Here is a 15,932-nt window from a genome sequence, read left to right as displayed (position 1 = left end):
GTAATACAATAAAATTTTATAAGTTACTTAGTTATTTTCACTGAAATTTTCAAATGATTTTTTTAGCGTGTGGTGGAAATTATTCGTCTGAAGCTGCGACATTATCATCACCCTCATATCCAGACAGCTACCCTATGAACGCTGAATGCGTTTGGATACTGAATAGTTCACCTGGAAACCGAATTAGTTTAACGTTTTCTGAATTTGATATTGAATCGAGTCCGAATTGTGACCGCGATTATTTAGAAATACGAGAAAATTCCCCTTCTGGTAAATTATTGGGAGCATTTTGTGGAAATACCATTGATCCGATAACATCTAATACAAAGTTATGGATCAAATTTCGAAGTGATTCCAGTGGAACCGGTAAAGGATTTTTGGGAGAATATACTTTTATTCATGGTAATGATATAACTGGGTCGTCTGGTGAAATTGCTTCGCCATTTTATCCCCTGGCATTTAAAAGAAGTGATGAAGTCACCTGGAGGGTCACAGTACCTTTTGGATCGGCAGTACGGGTTGAATTTGATGATTTTCATCTTGAAAATTTTAACGATTGCTACTATTTTAGTTTCATGGTGAATAAATATTTATATTATATTTCATAACTTTTTTTTGAAATTTTGAATAAGTTAAATGTTTAATTTATTAAAGATCTATGATGGATATGATTCTGATGCTCCAGTTCTTAGTGAACCATGTAGTAGTTCAAGTAACAATTTACCAGATTCAGTTCAGTCTTCAAGTAACGTCATATTCATTAAATTCAATGGAGATTATATGAGAGAAGGAAATTGGTTTTATCTTCATTGGTATGAAGTACCACGAGACCAATCCTCTGATCGTGAAGTAATCTGTAAGAATCACTTAAAATCATAAATTAGTTATATTGCCATTAAATAAAAATTTTCATTTTCTATAAAATTTTATATGACAATTCGTTAAATTTCCAGTGCCAGATTGTAATGAAAAAATATTTTTGAGTGGAGAAACTAATCTCACTCATATCATAACTTCACCAGGTTATCCAACAGGATACGAAAATGATCTTCAGTGTACTTGGATAATTACTTCCCCTCCAGGAACACATTTGACATTTTGGTTCATGAATATTGACCTCGAAGAATCAAATGATTGTGTAACTGATTATATAGATATCTACTCAGGATATGTACGGACATTACCACCACCTCCTGAAGCAAAACTTCAAGGAAGATATTGTAAGAGTAATGAATCGAGCATCCATGTTGAAACAGGAAATATTATGACGGTTAAATTTATAAGCGATGTTTACATAAATGCAACTGGTTTTAGAGGAATTGTTCACATAAGTCAGTCTTTATAATTTAATAAAGCCTTTTGAATACTATACGTCGTTTAGGCTTATTAATATTTATTTATTCTTTTTTTTAAAAGATTGTGGCGGTGAATTGACTGGTCCTGATGGAGAAATTGAATTTAACAATGACATCAGGAAGAATTTGGTTCGAGCGTGGAGCTACAAGTGCAGTTGGATTGTTCGTGTAAGACCTGGAAGAAAAATTGAAGTTAGAATTACTAATATTGCAATCGATAATCCGGATACGCATTGCGGCAATTATTATTTAATGGTACGATATAATCCTCTCCTTGTCATATAAAATAATTAAAGTTATTTTAATAATCGTTGATAACTTATATTACTATAAAAATTTATACCTTTTAATTATTAATTTACAATTTCATGACATAATTACGGTGTATTTTTTTGTTTATAAAATCCAGTTGAAAAATGGAGAAAGCCCAGAGTCTCCACTTCTTGGCGACGGAAAGTTTTGTGGAAACACGGTACCAGAAACTCTAATGACAACAGGAAATAAATTATTCGTCAAAACAGTTGGAACTGGTACACATGTTTCGTTCAAGCTAGAATATCGGTAACTATGCAATAATTTTGGCTAGTTCAATTAATGATAATAAAATTTAGTCTCATGTCATTTATAATATATACAAAAAATATATTTTTAATCATAAATTCCAGCGAAATTGGATTAGATTGCGGTGGAACTTTTAGATTAAAAGATCGTATGGAATTTTCATCACCTTCCTATCCCAATATACCACCACCTTTCTCAGAATGCTTTTGGACATTTATGGCTCCGCCAGGTGAAAGACTTTCTCTACACTTTATTGAACGTTTTGATCTCACTTACAGCGTTGAGTATGCATAATTGAATCAATGAATTAATGAAAAATGAAGGACATTTTTTCCTTAAAACGTGATTATATTTTCAGCTGTGAAAAAGAATACGTTGAAGTAAGAGATGGAGGCACTGATTCATCGAAACTTTTGGGCAGATTTTGTTCAGACACTGCGCCAAGTAGTCTTACGAGTACTGGAAATATTCTTTATGTTCATTTTTACACAGACGTTACTGATCCTAAAAACGGTTTTAAAGCAACTGTTATTCCTGGAGGTAAAATTAAAAAAATTTTAGAATTACAAATTGTAATACTATAATTGATGAATATGTGTAAAAAAAAAAATTTTATTTGTAATACTTAGAATTTTGTGGTGGCATTATTCGTGGAAGTGAAGGTGTGATTTCATCTCCTAATTATCCTGCAATGTATCCCAAAAATCAAGAATGCGATTGGTTGATAGTTGGACCCGTAGATCATACTTTGACTATTCAATTCCGGGATCTTCATCTTCCTGGTCTCAGAAACTGTGAAATTACTGATCACATCTTTATTGGTGAAAAGATTGCTCACAACGATACTGGTAAAAATAAATTTTACTCAACTTTTGCTATTAAATATATTGTTTACAATCAATTAATATTTGGAAATGTTTATTTATGTTTCGACAGTAACATCTATTCGTACTATATGTGGAAGTCTTAAACCCGAACCAATTGTGACAGTGTCCAACGAAGTTTTCATTTCATTTTTCAGTGACAAACGAAGTTATATAAACTATCGAGGGTTCAGTTTAAACTTCACTGCCAGCAAAAATAGTGCGTTTTTTTATTTAAATTAATTATGAAATTTTAATCACTTGCATGATCTATACCACGAATCTTAGAAAGAGGTTTCTATTAGGAATTACGAGTTGTGAAATTTACTTTTGATGATTGTACTAGCTTCTTTTTTTGTTAAATGACGTCGCATGCATATTCTACAGAGTTATCTTGGTTCTTACACAGGGTACGACTCAAGTAGTATTTATCCTCGGTAATATTAAAGGCTTCAGAAAATTAAATGCTTAACGTATCAAATAACACTATTTCTTTGAAGATTTTTTAAACTTAGTTTTTTAGATATTAAATAGAATCATTATCTTACTCAATGATCAGTCATCAAATATAGTAAAATTCTATTTTATTTTAAGCTATTGACATAGTATGAATTTCTTAATAAAATTGAACGAGAATTATGAGGCGTGCACTTTCGAAAGCACTAGTCTACTTAAGTAATAATAATATATTTTACAGGCTGCGGTGGTGATATATTTGGTATGTCAGGAGAAATTAAATCAGTAGGTTATCCAAATCCCACTACTCGCCCTCGGTAAGATAATATTTTGTAATTTCTTTAAAAAAATATATTCACTGAAATTAAAACTTGATGAATAATATTTTTCTGTCAATTAAATTAAATTAAATAACATTAAAATTAAATATGACGAGTACAGTGCTAGCTTAAATGGTTAACATAATTGCAAAAATTAATCATTTTTTGAGTATTGATGATGATGTTCAATTCAAGGTATTGTGAATGGCGAATCACTGTACCTCGAGGCAATCAAGTCCAAGTAGAAATAGAAGATTTAGATCTTCCGCAAGAAGAACCTGAAAGATCAGGGCTTTATTTAGCAGTAAATAAATATTTTTATACAATCACTACCATAATTAGATGATCACAATTTAAATGTATTAAAATATTTGTTTTCAGTTTTACAATGATTTTTACTCAAAGTCTAAGATTTCAATAATACGATCTGGACAGTTTTCTCGTACGTATAGCAGCTCTTCAAACATGATGTTGATCTCGTTTTGGATGACCAGTGGGCATAGGGGTCTAAAAGCTCGCTACATTGCGGCAGCGCCAGCGCGTAACTTATCTAAATTTTTTTAATAAAGACTTGGATTTAAAAAAATAACACCGGCACACAAAAAAAAAAGTTGTCCGTATTTTTGACCGGACCCATATATCTTTATGTATTTCGACCCGCTGAATCCGAATTTGAGGTCAGTTTGACCCGTACACCGTCAAATTTTCGAGAAAACTGAAAAACCGAAAAAAATAACGAAAATCGGCAATTTAGGCGATTTAAAACATTTTTTTGACCTAAACTAAGCATGATATTAATGTATTTCGACCCGCTTGATACTTATCTGAAGTTTATTTTGACCATAAGCCATTAAAAGTTTAAGTAAATTCCAAAAAACCCTGAAAAATTGCAAAAAAAGCAAAAAATAACAAAAAATTCCAGATATTGTGTTAAAAAAAATTTTATAAAATTAGATCAATCATGATTCTCATGTATTTCGATCCGCCGAATATAAATCTCGAATTTATATGGCTCAGACATCTCTCAAAATCTAAATAAATGGCAAAAAACCACTAAACATTAAAATAAATCAAGTCCGTTATGATAAAAATTAATTTTCAAATAAAAATAAAGAATTTTTAACATGTTATCCGATTTGTGAAATATAAATTTTGAATTTTTTGACCTGAATCCTCAAAAAATTTTAGTTAATTCTACTTTTTTTTTTTATATCGTTTTTATTACACCTGTGTCTTGGTGCAATCCTCTTACAACACTACTGTTAGGCCAACAATCAGGGTTCACGAAATATCCCTGCTTTTTATGTTTGTGGGATAGTCGCGATCGAAAAAATCACTATGTTAAAAAAGAATGGCCAACGAGAACGAATTTGAATCCTGGTTCTCACAATGTTACCCGAGAACCTCTAATTGATCCTTCCAAGTACTTACTACCGCCACTTCACATGAAGCTTGGTCTTATGAAGCAGTTTGTCAAAGCTTTAGACAAAGATGGCAACTGTTTCAAATATTTGGGGGAAAACTTTCCAGCTATAAGTGATGCAAAATTGAAAGAAGGAATTTTCGATGGACCCTAAATTCGGACTTTATTTAAGGACGATAATTTCGAATATGAAATGAACGAGATTGAGAGAGCAGCATGGGCAAGCTTCAAAGAAGTATCACAAAACTTTTTAGGGAATACAAAAAGTGAGAATTACGTGAATTTAGTTGAAGAGTTGTTGTACAACTACGATACTTTGGGTTGCTTGATGAATTCAAAATTGCACTATTTAGATTCTCACCTTCCACACTTTCCTGAAAATCTTGATGATTACAGTGAAGAGCAAGGCGAAAGATTCCATCAAGACATTAGTGTAATTGTTGGACACTGAAGAGAGATCTACCTGAGAAAATAAAAAAGCGAAAGAGAAACCCTTTATGTAGGTCATTTGAAGATAAAAGGGTTAAATATAAGCGGAGAATGAATTAAAATTAAAAAATAAACGGTTTTGAAAAGATTTTTTTAAAGAATTAAAATTTTTTGAGGATTTAGGTCAAAAAATTTAAAATTTATATTCCACAGATCGGATAACATGTTTGATTTGATTTTGATTTTCAGTGGTTTTTTGCCATTTATTTAGATTTTGAGAGATGTCTGAGCCATATAAATTCGAGATTTATATTCGGCGGATCGAAATACATGAGAATCATGATTGATCTAATTTTATAAATTTTTTTTTAACACAATATCTGGAATTTTTTGCTTTTTTTTGCTAATTTTTGCTTTTTTTGCAATTTTTCAGGGTTTTTTGGAATTTACTTAAACTTTTAATGGCTTATGGTCTAAATAAACTTCAGATAAGTAGTAAGCGGGTCGAAATACATTAATATCATGCTTAGTTTAGGTCAAAAAAATTTTTTAAATCATTTTAAATCGCCTAAACTGCCGATTTTCGTCATTTTTTTCGGTTTTTCAAAGTTTTCTCGAAAATTTGACGGTGTACGGGTCAAACTGACCTCAAATTCGGATTCAGCGGGTCGAAATACATAAAGATATATGGGTCCCGTCAAAAGTACTGAAAACTTTTTTTTTTTGTGTGCCGGTGTTTAATTATAATTAAATCATTAACAATTAATATTTTTTACTAGCTTGTGGTGGAAATATTGATAATTATCACGGCAGTTTGATTGCTCCAACAATGGCGCCTTTTAATCGATCTTCATTTTATTGTGAATGGGCTCTCACAGCTCCGCCTGACTTAGTACGTGAAGGCGTTAATTCCTCAGCTACATTAACTGTATCAGTAACTGGAACCATTGGCCGGTATTCTCGCCAAGGTCGTTCGTGTAGTTATCTAATGAAATCTATCATTGTAGCAGGTCAGCCGTTTTTTGTTGGTCAATGTCATTAGTTGTAATTCGATTTCAAGATAAAATATTTAAAAAAAATTTTTATCAATAGGTCCTGATGAAACAGTAGGAATGGTTTGTGGAAATGTTTCTCAAGAGCCATATATTATTAGGAGTCCTTTACCTCTTAATATTATAAAGGTAATTTAAGTTAATTCAAAATCCATCCAATTTTTTTATACTTCATTATTTTTTAGTAAACTTTATAGCTTTTGAAAAAATTTTAAAATTAAAATAAAATTCAATTTTTAAATTCAAGATTCTCAATGGTACTTATGGTTCAACGATGAATTTTGAATTAGAATATTCATGGCAAATATGTGGTGGAATACTTAGAGGCCCGAGTCACAAACTCGAAGCACCAAAGGTAACGATTATTCTTTCTCACGATAAAATTTCTCGGATAATAATTTGTCAGTAAAAAATATATCGCTACCATAACACCGGCACCTAAAAAAAAATTGTTTGTAAATTTTGACCGGACCCAACTACGGAAGTGTATTTCGACCCGCTAAATCCAAATTTGAAGTCCGTTTGGTCCGGTCACCCTCCAGAATTGAGTAAACTGAAAAAAACCCAAAGAAAAGGCAAAAAATTGCGAAAAACTGCAATCACCGCGATGAAAAAATTTTTGTAGACCCGGATTGAGTATGATTTTCATGTATTTCAATTCACTGAATTTGAATCTGAACGTTAATTAGCTCGTTGAGCCGTCAAAATTTGAAAAAATTGCAAAAAATCATGAAAAACTGAAATTATCTAGATGAAAAAAATTTTTTGGATTCAGATTGAGTATGATTTTTTTCCACCGAATCTGAATCTGAAGTTTTTTTGTCTTATTAAAGTTCAAATTCTGATTCAGCGGGTCGAAATACATGTCCATAGATGGGTCCAGTCAAATGCACAAACAACTTTTTTTTTGTGTGCCAGTCTAATTAATTCTTGCAAAAATTAATCTTTTTATAATTTCTTTGTCAATAATTACTCATCGATGATGATGATGATAATGATGATGAGAAATGATTACAGATACAACAAGACATGACACCAGCACCAAATAACATTTTGTACCCCAGAGATTGTGCATGGCGAGCAGAATTCGCTAACGATGGTGGAGTTATTCAATTGGCCTTTACTCACCTTGATATGGGCAGCTGCAATGATAATTATATTATTGTTAGGTAAGCATTCATCCAATACAATTTATAGAATAATTAAATTTATTATGTATTTTTAAAATAAATTGAATATCATGCATAGAAATGGTGGACCTATGTCACCGGAAGTAGGAAAGTTCTGTGGCAACGTGATACCGAAAAACATAACCAGTTCTTCGAATAAGTTATGGATTGAGTATCACGCTACGAAATCACCTAGCGATTTCCAGCTTGAATTGAGTAGTGATAAATATGGATGTGGTGGTACTATGCGAGGAACTCGTAAGGAACTATCTTCTCCCAGGTATTTATTATATTTTATCCATACCTAAAAAAAATCTTATCACGGCTCCAATAACTACAGAAACTTATACGCTCAACTGGGAACCTACGTTAACAAAAAATTCATTTCTTTATTGTTATAAAATTTATGTATATGAAACTTATTATAATAAGAAAATAACTCTTAAAAATTATTTCTTCTTCGTTAGTTTTCCAAGTCAATATCCCAACAATGCTGAATGTACTTGGGAAATAATTGCAGAGCCTGGTTATCATATTGGATTAGTTTTTCTTGATAGATTTAATTTAGAAACAAGTACAAATTGCTCAAACGATTTTGTTGAAGTGAGTGCACGTTCATGTACTTAAATACCTAAAAAAATGGTTTAGATCTACATTATTTGCAAAAAAAATCTTACTTTAACGATATTTTCATTATAATTGATTGTCGAAAACGAATTTTTCATTTTTTCATTTTATAATAATTGGTTTAGTAACAATTATATCTATGAAATTTCATTTCTTATCAATTGATTCAAGCGCTTATAGTCGATTGAAAATTATTGATTATTGATTATTGAACAAAAAAATTAATTTTTAGATCACTTATTTATATGTCAATAATTTAATTATAAATATATGATGTTTTATTCATTATATATTGATTTTTTTTGTGATATAAACGTTGATCTAAGCTATCTTCTTGATTACCGATTTTTATAAAATCTTTAATGTTAAACATTTTTTTAAATTGCATAATTTAGATTTTAGAACAGGACGTGTTTAATGCTGATTCATGGAAACAGTTAGGAAAAATTTGTGGTAGGAATATGCCACCAACATTTAATGCTACTTCAAATCGTGTAAAAGTAGTATTCCGTTCAAATGAAGCTGTTCAAGGAGACGGTTTTCATGCAAAGTGGGAACGTAATTGTGGTGGAGTTTTTGTTGCCTCAAAACAACGCCAAATGATTAGTTCACCAAATTATCCATCCTATTACGCTCCAAGTCTCTACTGTAATTACACAATCCTTGCACCGGAAGGATACTCTGTTTTAGTGGAATTCATAGATTTCCAATTAGAATCTAGTAATTTATGCTAAATTTAATATTTATTATCAATTTACTTTCAATCTACAACCAAATACCGATTGTTTATACCTACATAATTCATTTTTTGTTCATTAGGACTTAATTGTGATTACGACAATATAAGTATTACGCGTAATGAATTTGGATGGTATGACTCAGAATCTGTTTGGTGTGGCACTAATCCACCACCAGTCCAGCATACCGACCATGCAGTGGAAATTATTTTCCGAACTGATAAATTTATTCAAAAACGAGGTTTTCAGTTCTTGTATTTCATAAATGGTAACTTTATTAACTGTATTGTTTAATTATCATCATTTTTTTATACAAAATATAATTTAAAATTTAAACACTTGACTTTTTTTGTTAGAATGTGGAGGTGAATTAACAAAAGAGGGAATAATAGAACCACCAACTTCTAAAGATTCGCTAACGTACTTCGGAAAACTTAATTGCACTTGGATTATCCATGCTCCAGATGATAAAAGTGTAGTTTTAAGATTTGAAATGTTTGAATTGGAATATACTTCCAGGTAACAGAATTTAAAAAAAATATGTGACACGAAAACGTTTCAAAGATTTCCATTTATGCAATTTTGCATAGTTTTGTTTTTAAATGAAATTGTCCGAAGTCTGTTATTTTCAGTCTCGTCTTATATATTTCTTTTTAATAAAAAAAAGTTTATTTTGTCATGTTATACATAATTTTATTTACAGATGTTACTTCGATAATTTGATGGTTTACGAAGGTTCGCTACTAGATAATGAAAAACTATTAGCTACTCTGTGTGGTAACTTAACAGATTCATTGCCAGTAATTAAATCTGTTGACAATGCTATAGCAGTTAATTTTAATTCCAATGAAGATAAACACTTTAAAGGATTCAAAATTGCGGTAATTAAAGAAAATATTTATGATTATTTTCTAAATGAATATTTTTATAGTTATGACAAGGGACGTGTCAATACCTAAATCGATATCTCCAAATAAAAAATTGGTTAAGTAAGATGTGAAGCCTTGTTGCTAGGCAACAGTTGCTATGGGAGTGTTGCCTAGGGAGGGGGGGGGGAGTTGCTATGGGGTTTCCATGGAGGCGTTGTCTAGGGGGCGGTTGCTATGGGGCCCTCTATGGGGTTTCTATGAGGTTGCTCTGGGGGTTTCTATGGAGATTTCTATGGAGTTTTTATTGAGGTTTCTATGGGGTTGTTATAGGGTCATCTATGGGGGGGGGGGTAGTAGTAAACATAATAAGAGTAGTAAGCGCTTGCAAAAATTTGTTATATTTCAGTTGTAATTTTTAACTTCCCGCGAAGAAAATCGAAGATTTTCAAAAATCGGGAAGTTATTAGTTTTACCCCGTTTTTCGAAAATCGAGTTTTCATCAGATCTCGACGTTTTGAGGTCCTAGGAAGCTTCCCTGAATGTTTTCGCGATGATGTCTGTGTGTCTGTATGTATGTATTTGTGTGTGTATGTGTATGTGTGAGTGTGACTGTGTGTGTGTGTGTGTGTGTGTGTGTGTATGTGTGTGTGTGTGTGTGTGTGCGTGTGTAAACCTCTTATAACTTCTGAACAGCTTGACCGATTTGATCGCAGTTGGTTTTATTCGAAAAGTCTTTGCCAAACTTAGATTTTCTGTAAGTTGGAACTGATTCGGACCAGTAGATTTCGAGAAATCTTAAATAAACTACAAAAAAAATTTTTTGAAATGTGGTTTTTTTGGAATTACTTTTAAATGGCTTTACCGATCAATTCCAAAATCTAATCAGCTCTTAAGACTGAAAAACCACGTCGATCACTGCAAGCCCGGTCAAAATCGGTTATTTCGTTCGTGAGTTATCGTTGTCGAAAAAAAACCGAAAAATGTGTTTTTTTCGGAATTACTTCGAAATTACTGGCTCGATCAATTTGAACTTAATGATTCTTTATGAGGCTTTGAAAACTGCGTTGAATGCCGCCAACCGCGTGAAAATCGGCTCATTAATTCAAAAGCTATTGCCGTTTGAAAATTCAAAAAATTGTGTTTTATTAAACTGCTATTAGTTTTGAGCTCGAAGAGCTCAAAATGACACAAAAATCATATTTGTGAGCTCGAAAAGCTCAAAAACGTAATGTGTAATTTTGAGCGCTTAAGTACAAAATGAGCGGGAAGTTTCAGGGATGGCCTTTAGGGTCAACCGACGTCCTAATTTTTTTAAATAAAATTTTATTTTAACGTGATTTTATTAGTAGATTTCATAGAAATCTACCTATTACATTGGACCTCACGACGGAGCTTTTGAAAAGTTTTGCTGTATATCGATTCAGCTCGTCAAGTGGATTCAGAAAATACATATGGTTCAAAAGTTTATACATCTCTGTTTCTTCTATAACTCCCTTAATTTTGAACGGATTTTAATGAAACGTCACTTACTTTCTTTTTGGATGATTTCTGAAGTTAAGTTCTAAGTTGAGCCAAATCTGTCGATTAGCTTAGAAATGACAGTAATTCAAAAATTTTTTTGAATCGCTAAAATTTTCACTTTTACCGTATTTTCGTGCGGTAAGAATTAAAAGCGATATCATGTTTAATTTCTGTAAATTGCATCTGAAAGCTTATTTAATAAGCTTTAATTTGCATACTTATTTATTTTTCTAAATTTAATAGTTTAGGTCTGACACTAATTCAAAAATTTTTGGAAATCACAAAAAATTTCATTTTTATTGCTTTTCAGTGCAATAATAATTGAACGTGATATCCAATCAAATTCCTGTAAATTGCGTCTGAAAGCTTATTAAATAAACTTCAATTTGCATAATTCACCATCGGATCTAGACCAAAAATTACCTACTATCTCAGATAGATCTAATGAAATTTTACTTTTGCATTCGTTTTGATGTCATTATTTTATTGTAACGGAAGTTATATATTATGATCAATAGTATTTTATAAAAAATATGTTTTATTTTTTTTTTTGGGAAATTTACTTCCATTTCGGCTACTGAATGGTCATTTTTATAAACATATTACGCGTGCGTGGCGCGCGGTGCATGCTAATATTGCAAAAAGTAGGTTTTATTATAACTGTTTTTTTTTTTATTTAGGTTTTGTTTACGAAAAATGAAGCAGGTGGTTGTGGTGGAAAAATAGACTTGAAGTCTTCCCACACTTGGAAAACACAAAAGGGAGTCACTTATGATCCATTAGAAGATTGTTTGTGGACTGTTTCTGTTCCTTCTGGTAAAAACATTAAAATGACCATCATAAGCATGGATCTTAAGAATAATTCGAATAAAACATCATCAATATATGGTGGCGTATGTACTGGAGATTTCTTAGAGGTACATTATTACTTGCTTTAAAATATTTTGGAAAAACATCAATGACATTTGAAATTACTTATTATTTGCATATACTTAGGTACGTGACGGTATAGGTCCTTTCGCTGAACTGCTCGGAAGATTCTGTGGGAATACTGTTCCACAGCCAATTGTTTCTTCGATGAATCACTTATGGATCAGATTTTTCAGTGATGCCGAGTTCCAAGGATCTGGAGTGACGGCTAGTTTTGACATAATCGATTGTAATGCAGCCTCAAATTATTCTTACAATGTAAAAAAAAAAATTCTAGAGATAAAAAATTAATTATTGTTGTAAAATTATAATTTTTCAGCTCCTTGTGGTGAGACAATGATATCAATAGTAAATGCTTCAAAATTAATAACATCACCTGGGTATCCTGCTGATTATACTTTGGGTCTTCGATGCAAATGGATTGTAAAAGCACCACATGGTCATGATATTCATATTCATTTTGTAGATGTTGACATGGAAGATTCTGAAAGTTGTTCTGGAGATCGATTACAGATTGTGGATCAAATGGTAGTTTCTTTTATAATTTGCTTTTTTGCCCTCCGGGCGAAAAGTGGCAACTTTCGTCCCGCTGCACTAAACAAAGTTGCTACTTTCCGCCTTCGTCGGACAAAAAAATAGTATACACTCCTCGGGAAGTAAATAAGAAAGCCTCAGATGACATGTTTGTTGACCTCGGCTTCGCCTCGGCCAATCACATGTGATCTGAGACATTTCTTACTTTACTTCCATAGGTGTGTAATATACTATTTATACGATCGATTATTCATTTGTTTTATGTTTTTCTGTCAATTTTAGAACAATCAACATATAAGTCAAGATTTCGGCGAAGATTTTGTTTACAGTGGAAAAAGTAACCAACGTCATTTGCTTAGATTAGTAAGTATTTGATGATTTCATCATTGATTAAAATTATTATCTGTAAATTAATTTAAGACCCCATAAGAGAATTAAATTTAAAAACTTACCTTCAAAATGAAAATTTTTTCTTCGTTGAATTTTTTAACTTAAATTATTACAAGCTTAGAAATTTGTGATCATAATTACCATCATTCGTTTTTAATAACTCTCATTATTAGATTCGATGAAATTTGACTATTATTGGTATCGATATTATTTACTAAAATCGAGGGTAACTATTACTATCTCCGTATAGTATTAATTATTGTTTATTAATCCACATAACGTTTTGCGAATTTATTTTTTACTTAATTTGTTTCTAAATTCCTAAGTTGTTAAGATTTGTAAATTTATAATGATGATGGTTTTTATTTGCCCCATTTTCTGGACATAGAATAATTAAATTATAAAACTTGGACTCAAATTATGCAAAGCAAACTCAAAGTTTGTAAATATAGTAGCATTTCATTATTCACAATATATAATTCCGAAAATTAGTCAATTGAGTGTCATTTAAGAAAAATTTTTATATATATTGAGTAGCTTAAAAAAGTTAATAATTTTTTTTTTTTTTTTTTTTTTTTTTAGGGAAGACATCATCCGATGGCAGCGTTCACATTTTGTTCGAAATTTGATGCATATGATTATTACAGGTTTCTCAAACATTGATTGAATTTTTAATGTAAATAAAAAAAGTGTTTTAATATTTTTTTTTTTTTTTTTTGTAGTGGAGGAAGTGAACTAGAAATAAACCTTAAATCTACAACTGATCATCCGGAAAAACGAAGAAAATTCAAGCTCGATGTTGGATTATCTGATTGTAATCGTAATTATACAAGCCCTCAGGGCAGAATTATACATCAAGGATTCACCGATTGCTGGATTAATATAGAAGTACCACCTGGAAATACAATTTCATTATATTTCAACAATTTGAGACTTTTCGATATGTCTGAATGTACACGAAGTTACTTACAAATTCACGACGGTGGCTTTAATGCTCCATTACTTGCAACATTGTGTGGCATGCAAGTACCGTCACCGATTTTTAGTACCTCAAATAAGTTGAGTTTGCATTCTTTATCGGAACGTGGTGTCACTTGGGAGAGTTATGATATTTTGTATACATCAACTGATAAGGGTAATCTGACATTTGAGTTGATTTTTTTAAAGCCATCTGAAACATATTCACCAAGTGCTTATTTATTTAATTTTTCGTTACTTTCAACAGGACGTGGATGCGGAGGAAAAATTTACAATTATGTTGGTCGATTCACATCACCAATGTATCCAAATAATTATCGTAATACCAGTGAATGTACTTGGGATTTGAGTGTCCCCCGTGGTTTTAAAATTGTCCTCGATTTCCTCGTTTTTGATTTAGGGGCAAGCGACTGTGCAACTGATTATATTACTATAACTGACCTTTCAGGTAATTTGGAACGAACAACAACATATTGTGGAAAAGTAAGTTTAATAATATTGTATCCAATTACATTAAAAAAAAAAAAAAAAAAAAAAAAAAAAAAAAAAAAATTGGTTATCTAATATACAAATTGAACTTTAAAAATTGTGTAATAAATTCTAGGAAAATCCTGCTAAATTCGAAGCATTGTCGAATCAAGTAAAGGTTACTTATCATACAAGTCCAAATAATGGCGGTAGCGGATGGGTCATTGTTTTTGTGGGAGTCGAACATTGTGAGTTTTATTTTATTTACTTGGTACTAATTTATATTTATAAATTATTAAAATATTAATTTCAACTTTTTTTGCTCAGCGTTTACAGATGATGGACCCGACGGACCTCATATGGAAGCAAGATTCTATGATTAATTCTTTTACGTTAATTTATTAGTTAAATAAGTTGAAATCTGTGTAAATAATTTCGGTAATAAAGGCAAGTTTAACTATTTTAATGTCAGCATTTTGTTATTAATTTCTTTTCATTTCAACTTTGGAAAGTTTTCAAGGAGAGCCTAACTATTATTATACGGCCTTGTGACACCCGCGATTCATAAAGGCGTATAAAAAAAAATTTTTTTTAATTGATATAATAATGTTCTAAAAGTATAATAATATAAGACAAATTTTTTTTCAGAATTAAAATTTTTTTCATACGCGCAAATCCCACGCACTTATCAGTATTGAGTCAGTATTGTACCATTAAATTAAAATGATGTTGATTCCGTATAAAAAAAATTTTTTTCAACCACCTTTATGGCTCCCGATACCCACCGCGGAAGCCGTAAGAGCGTAATAAGTAATAAGCATTCAATTTTTGAAAGGAAATTTTTTTTGGTTACTACTATATTTTTAGAACATAACTAAATCAATTTTCGAAAGAAAAAAATTTTTATAAAATATATATATATATGCCCTTATTAACGATATTTATGCCTTTTAAACGATATCTTTCTCCGGTATATGCTTTGATAGCATCTGCAACGCGATATTATTAAAGCCCGCGAGTGCTTGCAATTGTAAAAGTAATAAAATTGTTATATGAAAAATTCTAAGTTTAATAATTTTGTAATAAACTTTAATCCTTTTATTACCGGACACTTTTTACCAATTAAAATTGTATTATTATTATTATTAAAGTAATTCATACCACAGTTATCGACCCAAAATGCGCGTACTGAACTAAAGTTAAAGAACTACTTTTTTATGATGACCTTACTGGCAACTGTTAAAATTGAG

At 31.1% G+C, this 15,932-nt stretch overlaps 1 protein-coding gene and 1 long non-coding RNA gene across 2 annotated transcripts in view; one reads left to right on the top strand and one right to left on the bottom strand.

The window, feature by feature from the left end:
• LOC123264147 (cubilin-like) overlaps window positions 1-15,142 on the top strand; it is a 27,241-nt gene extending 12,099 nt beyond the window's left edge. The window contains exons 20-50 of the mRNA XM_044727298.1: window positions 67-578; window positions 655-856; window positions 954-1,331; window positions 1,417-1,610; window positions 1,765-1,916; window positions 2,021-2,200; window positions 2,275-2,456; window positions 2,546-2,764; window positions 2,853-2,999; window positions 3,477-3,552; window positions 3,751-3,859; window positions 3,937-4,096; window positions 6,187-6,417; window positions 6,500-6,588; window positions 6,707-6,814; window positions 7,477-7,628; window positions 7,708-7,908; window positions 8,096-8,231; window positions 8,651-8,975; window positions 9,075-9,260; window positions 9,349-9,511; window positions 9,696-9,873; window positions 12,063-12,299; window positions 12,379-12,541; window positions 12,632-12,840; window positions 13,129-13,209; window positions 13,819-13,883; window positions 13,959-14,371; window positions 14,462-14,697; window positions 14,819-14,930; window positions 15,010-15,142. Of these exons, the coding sequence (XP_044583233.1) occupies window positions 67-578; window positions 655-856; window positions 954-1,331; window positions 1,417-1,610; window positions 1,765-1,916; window positions 2,021-2,200; window positions 2,275-2,456; window positions 2,546-2,764; window positions 2,853-2,999; window positions 3,477-3,552; window positions 3,751-3,859; window positions 3,937-4,096; window positions 6,187-6,417; window positions 6,500-6,588; window positions 6,707-6,814; window positions 7,477-7,628; window positions 7,708-7,908; window positions 8,096-8,231; window positions 8,651-8,975; window positions 9,075-9,260; window positions 9,349-9,511; window positions 9,696-9,873; window positions 12,063-12,299; window positions 12,379-12,541; window positions 12,632-12,840; window positions 13,129-13,209; window positions 13,819-13,883; window positions 13,959-14,371; window positions 14,462-14,697; window positions 14,819-14,930; window positions 15,010-15,065 (5,852 nt within the window). The 3' untranslated portion in view covers window positions 15,066-15,142. The remainder of the gene's footprint in view (window positions 1-66; window positions 579-654; window positions 857-953; window positions 1,332-1,416; window positions 1,611-1,764; window positions 1,917-2,020; window positions 2,201-2,274; window positions 2,457-2,545; window positions 2,765-2,852; window positions 3,000-3,476; window positions 3,553-3,750; window positions 3,860-3,936; window positions 4,097-6,186; window positions 6,418-6,499; window positions 6,589-6,706; window positions 6,815-7,476; window positions 7,629-7,707; window positions 7,909-8,095; window positions 8,232-8,650; window positions 8,976-9,074; window positions 9,261-9,348; window positions 9,512-9,695; window positions 9,874-12,062; window positions 12,300-12,378; window positions 12,542-12,631; window positions 12,841-13,128; window positions 13,210-13,818; window positions 13,884-13,958; window positions 14,372-14,461; window positions 14,698-14,818; window positions 14,931-15,009) is intronic.
• LOC123264157 lies at window positions 13,513-15,932 on the bottom strand. The gene is made up of 3 exons (XR_006509283.1): window positions 15,844-15,932; window positions 14,207-14,407; window positions 13,513-14,131 (listed from the first exon to the last, which is right to left on the bottom strand). It is a non-coding gene; the product is annotated as an uncharacterized LOC123264157 (long non-coding RNA).

The sequence above is a fragment of the Cotesia glomerata genome, linkage group LG1 (genome assembly GCF_020080835.1).
Source record: "Cotesia glomerata isolate CgM1 linkage group LG1, MPM_Cglom_v2.3, whole genome shotgun sequence".
Lineage (NCBI taxonomy): Eukaryota > Metazoa > Arthropoda > Insecta > Hymenoptera > Braconidae > Cotesia > Cotesia glomerata.
Note: the sequence above shows the minus strand (reverse complement) of the source record. Positions and strands in the feature narration are given on the sequence as shown.